General features: G+C 36.0%; 1 protein-coding gene across 4 annotated transcripts in view; it reads left to right on the top strand.

Annotated features, from left to right (window-relative positions):
• Nucleotides 1-22,972, top strand: part of Spg7 (SPG7 matrix AAA peptidase subunit, paraplegin) — a 300,063-nt gene that overhangs the window by 265,651 nt on the left and 11,440 nt on the right. For all 4 annotated transcript variants that reach the window (XM_090377613.1, XM_090377614.1, XM_090377612.1 and 1 more), the window contains 2 exons: nucleotides 8,520-8,686; nucleotides 21,104-21,181. In XM_090377613.1, the coding sequence (XP_090233739.1) occupies nucleotides 8,520-8,686; nucleotides 21,104-21,181 (245 nt within the window). The remainder of the gene's footprint in view (nucleotides 1-8,519; nucleotides 8,687-21,103; nucleotides 21,182-22,972) is intronic.

A 22,972-nucleotide genomic window follows, 5' to 3' on the forward strand; every position in this document is an offset into this window, starting at 1 on the left:
AGCAAGCTGGCTTTAGGACAGGATTCTCAACTATGGATCACCTTCACGTAATAGCACAGCTAATGGAGAAAGCAAATGAATATAAAACACCATTATGCCTGGCATTTGTGGATTATGAAAAAGCATTTGACTCCATACAGCATACGGCAATGTTTAGGGCACTGGAAAGACAAGGCATAGGTATCCCATATATTATGATTTTGAAGAAAATATATGAGAGTGCTACCTTCTTTATTAGACTAGACAAAGACAGTAGGAAATTTAAAATCGAGAAAGGAGTTCGACAAGGAAACACAATATCTCCGAAGCTGTTTACTGCTGCCCTTGAGGAAGCTTTCAGAAGATTAGACTGGTCGCAGAAAGGAGTCAGTGTGAACGGAGAGTACCTAAACCATTTACGATTTGCAGATGACATTGTGGTCATAAGCCACGATCCCAAAGAATTAGAGAAAAATCTTAATCAGTTATGCACAGTTAGTAAGGATTTTGGACTAAAGATGAATATGGCTAAAACATAAGTAATGATGAACAAGTATGCCACAGAAAGGGAAATAATGGTTGAAGGAACAGTAATTGAAAAGGTGGAGTCATATACTTATCTGGGACAAGTTATTAGCTGTAATATAATAAATAGCTAGAAGTCAAGAGAAGAATAAATTTTGGATGGATAGCATTCAGGAAATATAGTCACATACTGAAGAGCAATATCCCAGTTTGTCTGAAACATAAAATAATGAACCAATGTATACTCCCCACCATGACTTATGGAAGTGAAACTTGGGCATTCGCCAAAAGAATGGAAGAGAAGCTGAGAACTACACAGCGAAGAATGGAACGAATTATATTGGGAATCAGACTGTTAGATAAGAAGAGAAACACATGGATTAGGCAGCAAACTCAAGTAAAGGACATTCTTATCAAAACTAAAGAACTAAAATGGTCTTGGGCAGGACACATAGCTCGAAGACATGATGACAGATGGACTAAGAAAATAACAGAATAGTATCCAAGAGGAGCTAGAAGAAAACCTGGAAGACAAAGGCGAAGAGGATAGATGAAATTCATGAGTTTGTGGGTAGTAAATGGATGGCCAGTGCTCAAAACAGAAGGAACTGTAAAGTTGCTGGAGAAGCCTTCATCCTGCAGTGGATTGAAAATGGCTAATGATGATGATGATGAGCAACAAAGGTGAAGATGCATAGATGAAATTCATGAGTTTGTGGGTAGTAAATGGATGGCCAGTGCTCAAAACAGAAGGAACTGGAAAGTTGCTGGAGAAGCCTTCATCCTGCAGTGGATTGAAAATGGCTAATGATGATGATGATGAGCAACTAAGGCCATATTGCTCCAGGGATATGCGGTGGTCATTCCCTGACCTTTCTGCATTCTCCGTATTTGTTGGGCATGGGCTCAAACCCCGGTCTAATCACGAAGCGTGTGCTACGCACTGCTGCTCCTGCCCACCTGGCTATGGAGGCGCCAGCTAGAAGGTTGAATGTAGTGTGCTATCAGTAGCAAAAGTTGGAAGTCATTAATATATATAAATGGAAAAGAGTGGAAGAAAATACTGAATCTTGGGGAACATCAGTGTCAGTTGAGAAGTTAAAAGAAAGAGAGCTATCCCCCATCATCCACAGCATGCAATCAGATAGAAAACTGTCTGCCCAATTGCTAAAAACAGGTGGCAATCCATTAGATGGGTGCTTCTTTGACCTTTATGCGAAATATGATGAAAAGCCTTGGAAATATCAATAGCAACTTAACTTTCACCAAACTTTTCTGTTAAATTTGGCCAAGGAAAAATAATGTAAGATTTCAGCAAAGCATTTGACAGTCCTCCTTGAGAGGTTACTGTCTAAGTTTGAACATATTGGAATCACAGGAAAAATCCTTAAATGGATTGCAGGATGGCTACAGGGCAGGAGACAAATGGTTGCAATTAATGGCTATTCTTAAGATTGGGCTAACAGAAGAAGTGGGATTCCCCAAGGATTGTTACTGTGACCACTCTTGTTAAAAGACATCACTGAAAAGATAGAGGGCATGTCAAAATTTTCAGGTGATATCAAGATCAGCAGAGTAGATAAACTGCCCCAAGCACAGCTTTCAAGATTGACTTCAGTGACAGTCAGAAAAGTATTAGTATTAACCATATAGCATAAGGAAGACAGACTTTTGCTGCACTAGCCAAAAAAAAGAAAAACAAAAACAAATAGTAAATAAAAAAATACAAATTACTTGCTTCCCTCCGCACGTAGTAACTGTCCACTTGATCTTTGAATTTTTTCAAACTATCAGCCTCCTCTACTGGGGAGGCAACTTGTTTCAGTAATCAGTAACTTGCTGGCTAAAGGAAAACATCCTACAATCTAGTAAAAACCTCTTCCTCTATGATTTGAATTTATGGCCCCTAGTTCTGGAATTCTTTATAACAGTGAAAATTCCTTCATTAATTTTACAAACCCCTCTCAGAGCATTAAACCTCAATCAGGTCCCCTCTGAGGTCCTCAGTTGCCAAGCTCTGTAGTCCGCATAATCTGTCTTTCCACATACAGCTGCCCTTTTGGCAGTGTGACTATGTGGGTTGCCCATCTTTAGACCTTTTCAAGACACTCACTATCTTTCTTCAGATGAGGTCTCAATACTTGAATACAGTATTCTAGATGCAGTCTTACATTTGCTTTATATAGTAGGATTGCAATTTCCCTATCTCTAGGGCGCCTCCGTAGGTGGGAAGGAGCAGCAGTGCGTAGCACACGCTTCTTGATCAGACCGGGGTTCGAGCCCGTCACCACCAAATACGGAGGATGCGGAAAAGTCAGGGAATGACCACCGCATATCCCGGAGCAATATGGCCTTAGTTGCTAATGCTCCTAAAAACCAAATAAACAAACAAACAATCCCTATCTCTACAGGATATTGTTCAATAAAGTGTCAACTATCTTTTAATATGGCAGAATGCAAGGTCTTACACTTTGGAAAAGCAAACCCAAGATAATTACACACTTGGTGGGATTGAATGTCAAGAGCAACTCAAGCAGTTGCTTGAGTTGCTCTTGACATTCAATTATCAATGATTATCAATGCATCTGGTGAGCGGCGCCTCCATAGCCAGGTGGGAAGGAGCAGCAGTGCGTAGCACACGCTTCTTGATTAGACCGGGGTTCGAGCCCGTCACCACCAAATACGGAGGATACGGAAAGGTCAGGGAATGACCACCGCATATCCCGGAGCAATATGGCCTTAGTTGCTAATGCTCCTAAAAACCAAATAACAAACAAACAACAAACAAACATCTGGTGAGATTAGCAAGAGGAAAGACTTCATTATGTGGGCTGCCTAAGTGAAGTGAGTCAAATAGTTTTTTTTTTTTTTTTCCCTGCTAATACAGCAAAACCTCAGGCCTTCCTTGCAGTTTTGGAATCAGTGTATACAGTGTCAAGGATGTCACTTTGAAGAAGATCTATCCAAATAACTTTTACTTTTCATCATTTCCCAAATATTTGTTCCACCCTTAAACTGTTTGGTTGCACCTCACATATATACATACGCAGGTAGTTCTCGACTTTAAGAGTTAATTCGTTCCTAGCGTGCGCTCGTAAAGCAGGAATTTATTTCACATAGACATATTGTTAAAAATAGGGGTTACGTTATCAACAATGAAATTAGTTGGCTAATTAGTTTATGTTTAAACAATGATTGATTTATCCAAAGAAATGAAAACGTAGCCTGTAAAATCAAGCAAATTATAATAATAAAGAAATTATTTATGACTTACAAATATTTTGAAGAATGTTTATTCTTCATCATCATCATCGATTAAATGCACGCTCGTCGATCACTCATTATTGGCTCAGCTTGGTGTGTTGCACAAGGAGTCGTCTTCTTCAGAAATGCTTCGGCGCCTCTGTAGCCAGGTGGGCAGGAGCAGCAGTGCGTAGCACATGCTTCTTGATTAGACCGGGGTTCGAGCCCATGCCCACCAAATACAGAGGATGCGGAAAGGTCAGGGAATGACCACTGCATATCCCCAGAGCAATATGGCCTTAGTTGCTAATGCTCCTAAATAACAAACAACAACAGAAACCCTTCAAGAAGCATTTGTTTCCAAGATAATCTTCTCTTTTCTTCATAAAATTCAATAGCATGCATAAGCATTTTTTAACAGAACGCACAGATTGCAACTAACACGATTTGTGTGGAGTAACAAGTTTATGAAGCTTAAAAAAAAGGAATGAAGAGAAGGTTCTTAAAATTTATTTGTTTTTTTATACGATTGAAGATTTCAGTAAAGGGCAAACACATTTCACCATAATAACATAAAAACCCACACAATTCCAGCTATCAGTATTTTCATAAATGCAATAACATCCAGTTGACCACCCGTTTATAATTGCTTGCAGTAACAGAAAAGCCCAATAAACCGGAAAGTGCAAATTGTTTTTATTGTTTTATGGTTGTGACTTCCAGAAATGTGCTTTAGAAAAATATCACAAAGCCGTTCAAAATTGGTTCTTGTAACATACGATAACGATGAAAGTGTAGTGCAATGAAAGTGTAGTGATTTGAATTTGTAACTAATACAATTTACAATATAAAAACAACCTTTTAGGGAGTTATATAGCAAAAATTTGAACTTCTGAGGTCGTGGAATGAATTACCAAAAAAATAATGTGTTATTGAGTTCATATTACGATATTTTTGCAATACGATGGTAACGGATTAATATCGTAAAGCAGGGTACACTGTATTGTATAGCTACATGTGTGGTTTGAAATGCTGTATTTATGAATGTTTAACATTCATTTTTCGTAATTAATGTTAATATTTTCGATTTTGTTGATGCTTGATACTTGAAGAAAAGAGAGAACTACCTGTGTGTGTGTGTATATATATATATATATATATATATATATATATATACAGGTAGAAATATGATAGCATATAAGAAAATAGTGAATAGAAGCCTGATATATTGGACTGATTTATATTGCCACAATGAGCTGTACACACACACACTGGACATAAATTCAGATGTCGACTTTTACTAACACCTATTTTTGTATCTTTTGGAAGTTAACTACTTGTGATGATTTAATATATTGCTTTAAGTAATATTATTCACTACAAAGGAAGAGTGTGTTTTTCTTTAAGTGTTAGAATAGAGAGTGCAAAGGAAAGATCACAACTGTTTTGGCAGCCATCTTGAGAAGAATGGGAAGAGATTAGCAAAAAGATGCCGGCATTATTATATACACCCTTTTATGTAATAATAGAAGCATCTTGAGGCACCAGGAGATTCAAAATGTGCAAATATCTCATCTGAGGCACCAGGAGATTCAAAATGTGCAAATATCTCATCTGAGGCACTAGGAGATTCAAAATATGCAAATATCTCATCCATACACTGTTGTGATTCTAAGAGTGAACCAAGCTATAGATCTCTGAGAATTCTAAGATTATAGATGTAATTTAGGATCACCTTGATAATAATTATATTATAAGAAAGTCACAATGTGGTTTTGTTAAGAGAGTCTTTGTGACAAGTCTGATACAATTCTGTACAATTCTGGCTTTTTGATACATTATCCTGTTGGAAAAACCCATTAGCAGATGGCTACACTGCAGCCACCAGGGGATGCACCTGGTTGGAAACACTTTCCAGGTAACCTTGGACAACCATATGCTGCTCCAGTGGTATCAAGGGGCACAAAGTGCACCATGAAAACATGCTCCAAACCACTATATTGTCACCACTAGCCTGAGTTGTTGATACCTGGCAGGATGGTTCCAAAGACTCATCGTCATATTCTGGTAACAGCAGAAACAGGGATTTGTCAGACCAGGCAAGCAGCATTTTTCCAATCCTCTATTGTCCAATGGTGCTTCTGAGCTTATTGTAACCATGCCTTCTTGTTATCTGCTGACAAGAGCAGAACTCAGTTTGGTCATTAGCTGTGATACCTTATCATTGACAAGCCATGATGAATTGTGCATTCTGAAATGCTTCTTCAGTTACCAAAGTTGTACTGTTATTTGAATAATCCACAACCAGACAGTTTTCAGTAACTGTGGGAAGCCATTGAATCAGCTTGGATCAGCATCCCCATTGCACATTTTTAATACCTCATAGAGTTCATGCTATGAATCCAAGCTAAATGGGGAATCCACTGTTAAGTAGATACATCTAATGAAATGGCCATGTGGCCACTCACACAACTTTCAGATATCTATGTTATAGAGATATGAAAGTCGCAATGTTAAAATTAGTAAAAAAGGCCTACGTGCTCTGGATTCATTACGAAAACTTTTTTATTTTTGTTGCTCAGAGCAAAACTGTAAATACAACTAATAGTTGTATTTACAGTTTTGCTCTGAGCAACAAAAATAAAAAAGTTTTCGTAATGTTAAAATTATCCCAACCAAATCAGGTTATGGAATCTTCCTTTTTATTTAAGAAAAAGAAAAACTGCCTTTAAGATTGTCATATTTCCTTTTTTTTAATGTTGATAGTATTAATGATTCTATAACTCATATTATTTTCATTATCTAATTATCACTAGCATTAGGGTGAGATGTGTTATGTTTTTTGTATGACAACTTTGAATGATACAAAGTTTTTAAATTAGTACCCGTTTACTGCTGGCAATTAGGGTATAGCGTCTTGAAATTAGCATTGCAACAATCATCCGTGCACTGATAAAAACAACTTTGTTTCTAAAGCTTTACTGGCTTCTTGATCTTATTAAATGTCTTGGCTTTCAGTAATGAAAATTTTATTTATTTTTTTTTTTTTGATATTTTTATAGCAACTAAATTTACTTGCTCTTGGCTATAGATTTTTTATTTGGTCTTCTTCCTGACTGTATCTCTCAGACCTAGTCAAATTCAAATCAAATTTATTCATTTCTTTTGATATTTTTAAAGCAACTCACTTTACCTGTTATTGGCTGTGGTATCATTATTTGGTCATCTTCCTGACTGTAACTTTCAAACCTAGTTTAATTCAAATCAAATTTATTCATTTCCTTTGTGTTATGAAACATGACGTTCCATTGTGGAGATTACAATACACTGCTATCAATTTTAGGAAGGATGTAGAGCTGCTGGAATGAGTACAGAGAAGGACAACGAAATTGGTGAATGGAACAACGAGTTGCTCTTGCAAAGAAAGGCTTAAGTTTTGCAAATTGCAGTGTCTGGAGATTAAGCACCTGTGAGGTAATTGAGGTGTTTAAGGCCATGAATGGTTTGAGCAAACTGAGTTCTGATAGGATTCTTCCTCTTGCCAAGATTACCTGAGGGGATACAAATTCAAATTGAGGAAAGACGGTTGTAGAATAGATGTGTGGAAATTTGCCTTTAGCCAGGGGGGTAGTTGATTGCTAGAACAAACTTACATCCATCGTTGTGGAAGTTGACAGCTTAATAAATTCAAGGAGAACTAGACAGACCTTTAGAGTGAATGGATGGGTGAAATGGGAAGGGGTTTTTTTTTTTTTTTTGGCTGATGCTGTATAAACTTGCTTTCCTGCATCATATGCCACTACTAATGTTAATTTTGTTTAATTCCAGTTAGTTTATGGTGTAATTTTCAGTCTTGTCAGGCGCCTCCATAGCCAGGTGGGAAGGAGCAACGGTGCGTAGCACATGCTTCTTGATTAGACCGGGGTTCGAGCCCGTCACCACCAAATACGGAGGATGCGGAAAGGTCAGGGAATGATCACCGCATTTTCACAGAGCAATATGGCCTTAGTTGCTAATGCTCCTAAAATTCAAAACAGCAGCAGCATCAGCCTTGTTATTTTATTTAACACATTCTGCCTGAAAATTTTGTTCTTCAATGCATGTTCTCCTTGCTTCATCTTAGAATGGATGCTTCTTTTGTGAGTCCAGTATTTTATTATTGCAATTATCAAGTGGTCAATATTTTTATTCCCAAAAATTGATTCAGGAAGCTGACTGTTGCTGTGCTAAAATAACATTTTTTAATTCTGCTATTGACTTATTATGTTCTGTGGCATCATTTATATAGCATTTCTGCAGAAGGTGAATTAGTATTTATCACTGTGATGATAAATACTAATAAGTAAATGCTGGAATTCTCCAAGTCTGTTCTTTCACCTATCCAGTCTTTTTTCTGAATATTAATTACTTCCCTATTGAATGCATATTTTATCCATAGTTTTGCCGATGATAGTATACTACATTTTACTGTAACTTATATAGATATATTATTATCATATAAAACCTTCAGAGTTATCTGTCCATCTGTGTATGCTCCAATAATAAAAAAAAAGTAAATTTTAATTTCTCTGACTTTTCAAATTGTTGACTTCTTTTTGAATCATCCTATACACAGAAATATGAATTTAGAGACATCGTAATATTTATTTATAGGCATAAAGTTATAAAATATTTATTGACTTTTTCAGAATAGCTAAATGGTATTTAAAAGTAACTGAATATTGCTGAAATATATAATACCTTAATAATGTACATCCTAATGACGTATGTAGGTGCTGAGGATGATTTAAAGAAAGTAACAAAAATGGCATACTCGCAGATTAAGCAGTATGGAATGAATGAAGTGATTGGCCCATTGTCTTTTCCCTCTGATGAAGAGACTAAAAATACTTTTGGCACAAAACCATACAGTAAAAGGTTGCACAGAACTATTGATGAGGTAGATATTTATTATTTTTTTTTATTTTACATTTTCAGTGCAGTTATTGAAATAATTTAAAGATAGTATGTAACAATTTTTGAATACGTATTGAATAAGTGAGCAGTCAAGCCTATGGAAGAAAAGTTCCAATTAAACACAAAAGATATATGTATATTTAATGCCTAATACTATACTCTGTTTCACCCTAAGTTGACATCAAAGAAAAGCTCAGTTTAACCTGTTTTATGTAATACTCTGACATACAAAAAAAAAATTGTTTAATGGTATTAATAACATTAGACACCTTTTTTTCCAGTTAATTTTATTTGATATCCTTTCTCTTCAACATTGGGATAGGATTCAGCACTACACTCAACCCCCCCCCACATTATTTTTTTTTTTATTTTTTTTTTTTAGTTGTATTAGCATATACACTCAGTGTATATGCTAATACAACCCTATGAAAACTGAATACGACCTGTTGACCACGTGGTTAATGGATTGCATTCAGTACGAGAGTACTGAATTTGACCTGTTGAGGTACAACAGTACGGAGTTAGTTGACCTATGTAGCATAGATAAGGTGTCAGTGGTTCAGTAGATAATAAAATTCCGAGTGTGATGGGTAAAAGGAAGGATTTATCGGACTTTGATAAAGGACAGTGTGTGGGAGCTTGATGAGCTAGTGCCTCGATTTCCCAAACGGCTGAACTGGTGGTGTGTTCAAGAGCCGCTGTAGTTAAAGTGTACCAGGACTGGCATCAAAGTGGTCAAACAACTACCTGATGGCAAAATTGCAATGGTCAGCAAAAGTTTGATGTTAGAGGTGAGTGCGAGGTCCGACAACTTGTACAGGCGAAAGGTGCAGCACTGTTGAAGAGTTGACTACCCAATACATGGGCCAATCTGGAACAATATCTGGCATGACCAGGTGTCGCACGTATGGGCTACACCAGCAGACGACGCCTACGGCATCCTCTCCTAACCAAGGTTCATCAGCATAAAAGACTCGCCTGGTGCAAAGAACATGCGAGTTGGACGTTAGAAGACTGGAAGAAGGTGTGCTGGTCGGATGAGTCACCTTATTTACTCCACACCGTGGATGGTCATGTATGGATTTGGCATCAATGACATGAGGCTTTTGATCCATCATGCATGGTATCAAAAGTGCAGGCCAGTGGAGGTGGTTGTATGGTGTGGGGCATATTTCACTGACAGGAACATGGACCCCCTGGTGCATGTGGAACAATGTATGAGTGGTGTCTGCTATCATCAACTGCTTGCTGACTGTGTACACCCCGCTATGTTACACTTTTTCCCGAATGCCGATGGTGTCTTCGAAAATGACAATGTGCCGAACCATCAGGCACTTGTTGTGCAGGAATGGTTTGAGGAACACAGTTCTGACTTCCAGCATATTGCTTGACCTGCAAACTCCCCTGATATCAATTCCATAGAGCACTTGTGGGACACTATGGAAAAGCATATCAGGCGTCTGGATACACCAATCACCTCCATACCTACATTGCTGACCGCATTACACACAGCTTGGTTAGCCATACCTCCCGAACCTTCCGACATCTTGTTGAATCAATGCCACGTCAGATAGCTGCTGTACTGAGGGCAAAAGGAGGACCTACGATGTATTAGGTAGATGGTCATAATTCAGTGATCACTCAGTGTATGTCTAATGTGCATATTGTCTTCTCCATGTCCATCTGTCCATATTTAATAACTCAACTCCTAATAGTGGATTTCCATAAAATTTTATATTTGGGCCATTTTAAAAGATTTATCAATCCATTCCAAAATTCATTAAAATTAGGCCAGTAGAAATCCAGCAATTATTATTTCTTTATCTGTCCATCTAACTGCATGTAATAATTCAACTCTTAGTGGATGGATTTTCATGAAATTTTGTATTTTGGCTCGTTTAAAACAATTTGAGCCTTCCCAAATTTCATTAAAATCTAACCAATAGAAATCTGGCAACTTATTTTTTTCACATAGATTATCCATAATATACAAATCACATAGACTGTCCATAATATACATATTACATAGACTATATCATATGTATATAATATACATATGATATAGACTATTCATAATATACTGTAGCAAAAGCACCATATTATGTTTGTTCCCATGTGCTGGTTGGAAGAATGAATGGGCACTATGTCAGAAGTGCAAAAACAAAATGCTCTCAGGTCATGTCTAAAAGTCTTTTTGCCCATTTTTTAAAATAAATCATAAATTATTATTATTTGCTATGCATTGTGTACATTAACTAACTTGTTTTAATTTAGTACTGAACAAATATTACAAATAATAATGTTTAATATAAACTTTTCTAAATACAAGGTGTGTCTCGGTAAATAGTACAATAACAAGTGGCAACCTTGCAGATAGGAAAGTGTGTTGGCATCACCTGACATGCATGCCCAACCTGAACACAAAAGTATTGGGCATGCCAGGCATCAAGTTGGGCATGTCAGGCATCACCTGACATGCCCAACCTGAACACGCCATGAGTCATTGGCTGGTGCAGGTGCATATTTAGGCTGTGGAGGCCTAAATGCGTGAGAATAGTGTTATATCTGTGCAGCGTGAGTTGCACCATGGAAACGACCGCCATTCCCATGTTCCTGACAGAAGGACAATATCGAGGTGGGTGAAACAGTGGCGACAAACAGGTTCAGTCACCGATAAGAAGCATGAGGGGCCCCAAAAGACAGTGCATACGCCTAACAATGTCGATTGAGTCTGTGAGGCTCTGCAACAAAGTCCCCAGCAATTGGTTCATCGCCATGCAAAGGCACTGCACTTGTCGCAGTTCCCTGTGTCGGATTCTGGAATTTTATTTAAAGTTCCAACCGTACAAACTGCAAGTTGTTCAAGAGCTATGGCCGGCAGATAAAGTGATCAGGCAAGACTTCTGCACAAAATTCCTTGAGATATTGGAGCAGGATGAGTTGATTTTCAAGTCTCTGGTTATGTCTGATGAAGCAAACTTTCATCTTAATGGGTTTGTGAATAAGCAAAACTTCCCTGGGCAGACAGCAACCCGCACCTTCTTCATGAAAAACCCCACAGTAGCCCAAAGGTCATTGTGTGGTGTGCAATCGGAGTTTCCACAGGCATTGTCGGGCCATATTTTTTTGAAGACTATGAAGAACACACAGTGACTGTCAATGCCAAGCACTATGGGAACATGTTTGAGAACATTTTCATTACGGAAGTATGGAGAAAAGGTATTCTCCACATGACATGATTCCAGCAAGATGGGACTACAGCCCACACAGCCCATACCATGATGGCTAAGCTGAAGCAGTTCTTTTCACATCGACTGAGCTCACGATTTAAGGATGTCCCGTGGCCGGCTAGGTCTCCAGACCTGACAGCCCCAGACTTTTTTCTTTGGGGATATCTCAAAGACAAAGTTTTCTCCCAGTGGGTACACAGTATTGGGGATTTGAAGACGGCATTCCCAGAAGAGATTGAGGCCATTCCCCCAGGAAATGATTCAGGATGTCATGAGGAACTTCCGGGAGCGCTTGCAGAAATGCATCAACGCTGATGGAGGCCATTTGCTAGATGTTATATTCAAGACATAAACATGGTTTTTGGTGTATCAGTAATAGCCATAAATAAATTTTGTGTAGCCATGCATCATTTCTGACTATTGCCTTTTTCTTTTGTACTATTTACCGAGACCCGCCCTGTATATATTAATGCATATTTTTAAATTTATATTTTTCTTGTATTGGAAAAAAAAAAAAAAAAAAAACCAGACTGTGATATGCTATGCAACTACAGATAGAAGCAGGGTATATCAATAAATTATAACATTTGTTGTTCAATGAGACTGTGGCTTTCTCAGTGGTGTCAGCTTAGTTTGAATCAGAGTACAGGCTGTATTTGCCTAAAGTCAGCATTAAAGGTTGCTGAGTTATATCTCAGTGCAACTGTAGGCATTAATTTAATTGCATGCATCTATTGGTTGAATTAACCATCTTTAATCGAGCCTTGAAATTTTGTTTATTTTATCAAAGTATCCTTAAACCTGAAATCTAAAGCAGAGATGTTTACAATTTTCAAATTATTTAAATTCTTGCATTGAAATTAACCCCACTTTTATTATGTATACAGAAGCCCTCTTGTTTGATGTGATTGAGACCAATAGTTATTCGAAAATGTTGGTTAAATTGAGAAATCATAAAAAGTATGCATATGTACCTCTAGATTTTATTTTAAATTAAAACATATGCATACATTCATTTAGCAGTCTCTGAAATACCCTGCATTCTTGTTTTCCAGGCTGCTCATTCCAATAGAAGCAGTGCAAGAATCACTTTCACCTCTGCCAGCGGCTGCTGTTAATCTATTAGTCCATGTATCCACCCCCCCCAAACTAGCAGTTTTCCGACCCACCTAACACTGCCTCGATAGCATCAGCAAATATTCTCGCACCCTTTCTAAACTGCAAAGTACTGCATATGGGTAGCAGTAACCCCAGAGAAATGTGCCAAGTGTGTGGTACGCTCAGTGTTGTAGAGAATAAAAAAGAGCTGGGGGTAATTTATCCTTTTAACAAGCACATACCAGGCTGAGAAAAACTCTACCCCTTGAGCCGTGCACAGTCTCTCCAGGGCTAAATTGATCGACAAGGATCTCATCATATACTCCCTCCTATCGTGTCTGGACAGAATTGCAGACACTTTCAAATCCAACCCTAATTCACGGCTTTTTTTCATCGGTGACCTGTACTTGTTAAGTAATTCTGCCGGTCTCCTACTCTTATTGTCATTAGTGCCAACGTGTACAGTAATATCACCTTTAATTGGAGGCAAATTGCTGCACAGCGAGTGGTAATCAATGAACACTGCTTTTCGTGGACTAATGTTATTAGTGGAGTCCCTCAGGGTTCAGTGTTGGGTCCATTGTTGTTTTCTGTATTTATAAATGATATTGATGATGGTTTATTAGGCTTAATGTCCAAGTTTGCTGATGATACAAAGGTTGGCAGGGTTTTTAGGACACTAATGACAGTATGCTGCTGCAACAGGATCTAGAAAAGTTGAGCAGATGGGCTGAGAGGTTGCAAATGAAGTTTAACATTGACAAATGTAAGGTACTACATATGGGAAGCAGTAACCCCAGAATAACGTATGAACTCTGTGGTACTACACTGACAGTAGTAGAGAATGAAAAGGACCTGGGGGTAATTTTGCAGGCAGATATGAAGTTTTCTGAGCAGTGCAGATGGTCTTCAAGAGTAGCTCATGGTGTCTCGTCAATGATATACAGGAATTTTTCTAGCAGAGATAAGGAGGTGATTATCCCCTTATATAAAGCAGTGGTTGGCCACACCTGATTACTGTATACATTTCTGGAGGCCTCATTTTAAGAAAGGATGTAGAGCTGTTGGAATGAGTACAGAGAAGGGCAGCAAGATTAGTGAATGGAACGAAGAGTTGCTCTTACGAAGAAAGGCTTAATTTTTGCAGATTACAGTGTCTGGAGGCTAGGCACCTGCAAAGTGATCTGATTGAGGTGTATAAAGCCTTGATTTGTGGAACAGACTTCCATCTTTTGTTGTGGAAGTTGATAGCCTAAATAAATTTAAGGCTGAGCTGGACAGGTATTTGGAACGAATGGAGGGGTGAAACAGGAATGGTGTTTTTTTTTTTTTTTTTTTGAATGATGCTGCATAAGCTTGTTTTTTTGCATCATATGCCTCTACTAATGCTAATAAATTCAAGGAAGAACTAGACAAACTTTCAGAATGAATCCATAGGTGAAATGGGAAGTGTTTTTTTTTTTTTTTTTTTAAATGATGCTGTATAAGCTTGCTTTCCTGCATCATATACCTCTGCTGCTAATACTAATAATGTAAAGCTGTATCTAGGGTATTTTTTTATAGCTGCATGAGAAATTTTGGGCCCTGGTGTTAGTCTCCTCTTCATATTTGGATATTATTAATAATATTACATTGATAATTTCATTTCGAACATATTGGTGACAATTTGTGTTGAAAAACATTGTTGAATGCCTTTTGCTGTAAATCTTCTGAACTTTTAGTTTGTCTGAAATCAGTTAATAAACTCTTCTTCAGTTATAAACCAGAGCCAAGATTTAGTAAATGTTGAATTGGAATTTTGTTATGTGCTAGTGCTACATTGTAAACATATCTTTGATGTTGATGACTTTTAACTGTTCTCTAAGACCTGTAGTTGTCTTCTATTTTTTCCAAAATTGAACTCAAAAACTTTTACTTGTGTTGTCTCTTTGGATGTTGTAGAACCCTTGATCCAGGTTAGATCGTGAATGTTACAATCACTGGGAAAAACATCCTATTTTTTAGGTTCCTCACAAAGTACTCAAAAAATGGGGCATAAAGGCCATTAAAGAGCAGGTAATTTATTTTCTTCAAGTGTTTCTTTATAGGTGGCACAAATTCATCAAAAAAAAAAAAAAACTCTTTGAATAATGCAGAGTCCATCCATTCTGATTTTTGTGAGTTGAACTGTTAAAGATGAAAAATTTATATTTTTGTAAAGTTCTAGGATTACTTGATTTACCAACAACTAAAAGTGGCAGTGTGAGTTGCAAGTTTCCTTGTGGGTAGCTGTCTCTTTGAATTTTTTGTATTGTGGTATGGCATGTTCCACTCTTTGGCCATTATTTTTTAGGTAAAACATTATAACTTAGACCTGTTTCTTCCATATTGCCAAGTTTTTCTCCAATCAGTTTCTTTCTGTTGATAAATGACCTTAAATCTTCTGTAAATTTTGAGCAGAGGCTGATTAGTAGATAATCAGTACGTGAATACCATGACATTTTTTCTAAAGACCAAGCCATCCATCACTTTTACTTCACCATCAGCCTGATGGAAGGCCAAAGCCTTTTCTTTAATTCTACTTTTATGGATCTACTGATTGTAATTTGGTGTATTTCTTGCATGCATTCTTTGTTATCTCTAATTTCAGTATCTTTAAAGTGGAATTAGGAATTAATGACCCTTGTAAAACAAATTGATTGAAATTCCTTTCAGATTATTTTTTTATGATTTTTTTTCCAATCCTTTATACAGTTGTCACATCCACACCAAATTCAACAGCAGTAATTTAGAGACTCACCTTTATCGAGTCTTTCCATAGCATCCAACTTAGTTTTCACAGAAACAGCAACTCTCTTTTTTCACCCATATTTCATTAATTTTTATAAACTTTAATTAAATTACATACTGTAATTACAATAACAAATAATTTTGTTGATGCAAACAGGATTTGGAAAAACACAACTGACACAACCTCTCAGGGAGCATACAATTCAACAAAAGGGTATGATGACTAGCTACAAAGAATGGGAGCACCAGTTAATCTGGCAAGTTGGTTAAGAGGACGTCTAGTGTGTGTGATAGAATTTGAATTAAAAATTTATATTCATCATTATAAAACATAGAAGCACCTGTGCACAGCATATCCATAAAGTTCTTGTGTGCTTTAAAACTGCAATAACTTTTGGTTCTATACAAGATAAAAACATTCTATAATGCATTGGTAATTTACTGTATTTTTTTTTTTTTTTTTTTTTTCCAGTTAATCTACCCTATAAAAGATGTTTTCAATAGAATAGAAAGTGATCTGTCTCCTCTTGCTTTCAGAGCTTAAGTCCATATCAGTGGTTAGAAGAAAATTTACAACACATTATGCAAAGGAAGCACCACACAGAAATTCAGTTTCAAACTGGATGAAGAAGTTTAACGAGATTGGTTCTATTAATGATAAGTTGCAAATTGGAAGGTCTGGATCAAATGAGGAAACTGTGGCATCTTTTGAGAAAGCTTTCAACAAAGCCTACGAAAATGACTAAGATGGGCGAGCTGGAACTCAGTGTTCCTAAAGCAACAGTGCACAAAGTTTTTAAGTGTGGAATTGCACGTGTGACCTTACAAGATTCAACTTCATCAAATGTTGCTGGCAGAAGACTACCATGTGAGATTATCTTTCTGTTGTGAGTTTAATGAAAACATTGAAAATTGCATCTTATCTCTTAACAGTCTAATGTGAAATGTTGATGAAGCAACATTTCACATTAGTGGCAAGGTTAATCACCATATTTGAGGGACAGAGAAACCACAAGAAGACTGAGAATATGAAAGGGATTCCCCTAAAGTTAATGTCTAGTGTGCCCTGGGAAAAAGAGGCATAATTAGTCCTTTCTTTTTGGAATAAACAGTGGTTAATGGTGATAGTTATCTTGCAGTGGTATTGGATTTTTTACTCATGAACTATGACATTTGAGCTGTTCAGAGGTAAAGTGGTATAAGTCACTTTCTCTTAATTTCACAGGAGAAAGAGATTTGCATTTCAGCTTATGAAAAATGAAATGTATTAAAAAACTCAAATAAGAATGGTTTTAAATTCAAAATATAATACATTTTTAGTCTACATAAATGTTTTATTAATTTTTTAGCCAGAAACAGGTATAAATACATAAAAACTTGGCTTCCAGTCTTTTTAAACCATGTTAAAAAAAGTTACAATTAAACCATGAAAAATGTTCAATTCCTCTCACCCTCTTGTTCTTCTGCTTCATTACCATCTGGTATTGCTTCATCTTGTCTTGCCCCAGCAGTAGCGTCATTAGCAGTAACCAAAGTGCAGAAAACTCTGTGGTGGATTGGTGGGATGTACCGAAGTAGACTCAGCATATCCTGTTTCTTTGCAACTGATACAGGAATTGGTTCCATGTATAATATTGGCTGTTCCACTTCTCCCAAGTTTCTCTCACTTTTTTTGGGGGTCTACCTCTATGATATGAAAGAGATGGTTCAATGTTGAAAGTGAATCTTTCAATTTCATTTAAAGTTTCTTTATACTGGGTATAGAGGAGTGTATTTTGTAAGCCTGATCCATTGAAATTTTAACCAGTTTTGACATTGTCATTTTGGGTACTAATTTTCTTTTGACTACATGGTCTAATAATGGCTCAGTGGATATAAAATCTGTCCTATCCATTTTATGTACATGAAATGGATGTTTCTTCTTGGCACCTTTTATTGTTTCATACCAATTTCATACCAAAAAAGAATGACCACTTTCCATAAATAGGTGGTCTACAGTTTTGATGGAGTTATCTGTACTGTGTAGTAGCTTCAGAAGGCTAGGTGTCAATTTCTAGTTCTGATTTTGTCCTGTACACGAGTCATTAAACATGATGCAATGATCTTTTCCATTGCCAAATTGTTTGATGTGCTTCACAAGACAGGCTGCAATTTCTTGGCTTCCTTTTTTGCCTTCGGTCTCATCCCATACATACACGTGACCCTCCCCATTATGTAAATTGTGACAACCAAGATTATATGCATACATATTTCTCTTGTAATAGGCAACTGACGTGGATAACTTAGGAAAGGCCAGTGCCTTTTCAATATCAAATGTAAAAGCTAAGGTATTGTTATCATTCTTGCAGTCATCGGTAGCCGCCTTCAATATTTCACATGCTTTGTCTGCTTTGCATAAATGCAATTCATGATGTGCTTGAAGTTGCCTTTTTCCTCATCATTTTCAGATGCATCAATCTTTATTTTCATGGCAGCACACGTTTGACACGTATCCTTCTTAGGAGCAATAAAAGATAAATTAGACTCGTGGTTGAATATATGCCTATAAACATGTTCTTTTACTGTTACTTATTGCCTGTTGTTACACTCGAAAACAAATGGTTCGTACATTTTTTTTTATATCTAAGTCTGCACTCAAATATTTTCTATTTGGGTTGTTGTGTGTAGTGTAGTGGCTAACATAAGTTGGAAATTTTCGGATGTGTTCTCTAATTGTTTCTTTCAAGGCTTCTGAAATTTTATTAGAAAGTGGTCCTTTGCCCCTTAAATCTTCACTAGGTTCCTTACCCTCTTCCTCTTTTTTTTTAACAAACGGGCCAAACATATTTGAAATGTGTCTAAAAAGAATGACTTACAAACTTGTATGGTCTTGTTTTTAATATTCAAATTATATTTGTAAGAAACTTGCTTAAGCTCCTTCTCTCCGGATCTAGGATGATGACTTCTAACTTGCATTCGCTGGACTAGTCCACTTAAGTAAGCGTTCTGTCTAGAATAATTGCCAGTCCGCCAAAAGTTATTAAAACTTAGTTGCCTATCATCAAACTTTTTTGGAGGCATTTTTGTTGACAACCATGGCCTTTCGTGGTAAAAACCGTACCTTTCACAGTTCTCTTATTTCTGGTGACATACTCTTCACCCATATTTCTCTTCTTTTTTCCTTTCTGTAGATTTATGACTCTCAGGATCTCTTCTACGTTTCTTTGTTTTTTTAAATTGTGGAGTACCACTGTCAAGGCTTTCTTTATCATTGTCTACATGTGAAAACAAAAAAAAAACTTTAAATTTCACGTAATGTCAACTTCATGTAGTTAATATAGTTTTCAGGATACTAATTCCGACCAGAAAACATGTTTTTATAGGTTATGAAATCAAAACACAGTCTTAAGCTTATTATAATGTATTTACCTTGTACACGTAATATTTCTTCTTCACCAGCCATAATTCTTCAAGAAATGTCAATAAAAGACATTGAAACAAAGTTTGTTCACAGAACAATCTGTAATCACACACGTGTCTTGACAGCTAACACCAACTTATACCACTGTACCTCTGACAACGCTCTGTGATTCTGATCAGGCTCTTTGACAAGTGCTGCTGCTGCTGCCACACGGTCAATGTAAAAGTTAAACTTATACCACTTTGCCTGTAAACAGCTCATTTAATAATTGAAGCCAGTATGTTTTTTCAGCAATATGGAGCACTATATTACCCCTTCACTCAGACTCATGTTTGACAGGTTAAACGAAGTCTTCCCAAACAGATGATTGGCAGAGGTGGGCCAATTGCTTGTCCAGCTCACTCACCAGATTTGACTTCATTAGATTTTTTCTGTGGAGGCATGTTAGAAGTGTTGGTCACTCCTCAAAACCTCGCTCTTTAAATGATCTTTGTATCGGAATCATAACTTCAGTTAATACTCTAAATCAGCATTTCCCAAACTTTTTTAGTCATGGAAACTTCATCTCACAATACATTTACGGAACACAAGTTTAGCGGGATCCAAAGAACTGTTTGCTAATATTTTATTACAAACTATGCACTGTGCATCAGGAGCATCTTTATTTCTAACACATGTAAAGCCAAAATGCAAATAACTGTTGTCATACTTTCGTTTTGGTTTTTTATTAGTTGGTTACTGTTTTTTCACTTTAGATTTTTGGGGAACAAAAGGCTGCGATTGTTCATCCTCACTTTGAAGTGTGACAATATTGTGTCAATTTTCATCGACCGCAGTTGCAATATTAGAAGTACTTGCTTCTCGTTTTAAAGTTTCTTTTTTCAGCTACAAATCCATGGTCATTTATTTTAATAATAATATTTTGAAATACTGATAATTATCAAAAAAATATATATGCAAGGAAGCAAGTTTAGTTATGTTGTTGTTATTGTTATTATTTGGTTTTTAGGAGCATTAGCAACTAAGGCCATATTGCTCCGGAGATATGCAGTGGTCATTCCCTGACCTTTCTGCATCCTCCGTATTTGGTGGTCACGGGCTTGAACCCCAGTCTAATCAAGGAGTGCATGCTACACACTGCTGCTCCTGCCCACATGGCTACGGAGGTGCCCAGTTTAGTTATATCGGTTCACTTCCCCCTCTCCTTCAACCCGTGTACTCCAGGCTAAATTGCAAATGAATGGCATATTAGATCACTACATTGCTACTTTTTTTATAAATGTCATTACCTCTACACATACTTCTCTATGCAAAAGCCCGCCAAAATGAAGTATTCCACGGTCTATTTGATTATTAGTCCATATTAATAACTGAAAAATAAAAAGAAAAAAAGTTAAAAATTATAATGATACAAAAGTTGTATACACTACAAATATGCAAAATTTATTTATTTTTAATTATTAATTAAGATTTTCACGGAACACAGTTTGGGATACGCTGCTCTAATGGAAACACAACTTGAGAATCTGTTAAAATTATACCACACTTTGTATCAGTAATGATGGAGGTTATATTGATTCTTAACAATCTAATGAATATATATCCTAAAACCTAGAATAAATAACCTTTCCATTGCATTTTACAAGTTGTTTCTATCTTGTATAAAACCTAAGTTATTGCATTTTTAAAATGTGTGTGCGTGCACACGAAACTTACTTCCTTTCTGAAATTAAGATTTGTCATAGCATTTGATGACTAAACAGTGATCATAGTGTTCAGATACACGTGAATTTTATTTATTGAGTACAACATATAAAGCAAGCATTTTAAACTTCTTATTTATTAAACTGGAAAGCATTTTTTCACATTTTTATAATTAAATCTAAAATATTTTTAATTATAGCAAGCCAGACTATTAATAGCAAGAGCCTACAAGAAAACTGAACAAACCTTACAAAAAAATCAACATCTGTTAAAATTGGTAAGTGGTGATGCAATTTTAATTGTTTTGTTCAAAAGAATTAAATTAAAAACTTGAATATATTTTTATGGAAATCTGCAAACTTAATATTGAGTTTAAAATATGTTTCATCTTTCATAAAATAATTCAGTAATATAAAATGAGAACTATAATAAAACATTATTAAATAACTGGAGTTAGCACTCACAGACAGCAGATGTGTGTCAGTTAGCTCAGCCAGATTATATTCAAGATGAAAGGAAGATTGGGTTAAGAGTTCAGTAGAAAAATTTGATTTTCCTTAATTTGTTTAAATATTTTATTAATTTAATTTCTGTATAAATTTAATTTTGGTAATTTTGTGAAGTTATTTCCTGTAGTGTGTAATATTCTTACCTTTTTCAAAGTTAATTCAGCTAAGTTTCATTCTTTTTTTCAGTATCTTGTAAGCTTAAATTTTTCAGTTCCATAATAAACCTTTGATAATTAATTGCTGTAGTATTTTGTTTATTTAATTTAAATTAAATTACATTAAGTTAAATTATAAGTCATATAATTTAAATTCTATAATGTTAATTTTGTGATATAGTACCAGTCCCCATTATCCAGAAAGCTTGGGACCAGAGACTTTCTGGATTTTTGGTCCATCACATGAGAAGTCAGACTAGATGTAAAATAAATAAGTAAAAAATATATGACTTGTACTGTCTAAAGATATGTTACAAAATATAAATTTAAATGTTTTCATGATGTCTTCCAGTATACTTTACATTACATTACATTACCTCAGTATCATACATTTTACAGATTCTTTTTGTTTTTTCACCCATGACTTCTATATATGGAATTTGCTACTTGCTCTTTTACATTCAATATTTCATGTGTTTGTTTATATTGTTTGACAATTTGCTATGGTCATGTTTGAATAAATGGCTTAGGTACCTGTTATTTAATGATAATTTGTTATTACAAATATTGAAATATCTAGTCATTAAAGTTTTGATAATACCTATTTAATTTCTTACAGGTTATTAGATGCATAGTTTATATATTTCCCAGAATCTGTTGGCTTTCTGACATGTGAATTTGTGCTAACTTTCTCTTTAGCCACTAGGATGCTCAACTATTATTAGCCTTAATGGTCTAATGAATAGTGTTTAGATATTCTTCAAAATTAAGTAATTCATCTTGCCTGTCACCCCAAATTATGAACATCTACAAAAAAAAAGCCTTAGGAAGGGCTTTAACACAGGTTGCCAGATGTCTCACCTCAATGGACAAGTTGGGAAATATGAATACCACAACCTAATAAGATATTACTTACTCAACAGAACCTTTATTTATCCCTTTTTTTGGTCCTTGATGAACCTTTATTTTGGTCCTTGAAGTTGTCACAGACATTCTCTAAAATATGCCAGACAAGCTGTACTTGCTACCTGGAAATCTAAGACTCTGATGGAACTGATATTCGGGTGACATTCAAGACAAATGGACCCAATTTTGGCGAAGTCCGGACGGTCTGTGACATTCAAATCCTCTGCTTTCATCATCATGATGGTGGGACTGTTATTTATTTTATTTTTTATTTTTTTGTTTTTTTTTATGAGAACCCCAAACACGAGAGGTATTAGAACTTATAGTACTTAGTACTGTGCTTGGCTTGGAGGTTGAGAAGATGAAAGAAGATATTTATTGACATTAGACTTTAACTTCTGCAGATTGTAATTTTCAAGAAATACATGTGAAGGAAGGTTGTTCCAGAAAACGGCAGTTGAATGAATAAACGAGGAAGATGAAAAGTTGGTTCTCTGA

This window comes from Mastigoproctus giganteus, chromosome 7 (genome assembly GCF_048544385.1).
Source record: "Mastigoproctus giganteus isolate SK-2022 chromosome 7, ASM4854438v1, whole genome shotgun sequence".
In the NCBI taxonomy this organism is placed as follows: Eukaryota; Metazoa; Arthropoda; class Arachnida; order Uropygi; family Thelyphonidae; genus Mastigoproctus; species Mastigoproctus giganteus.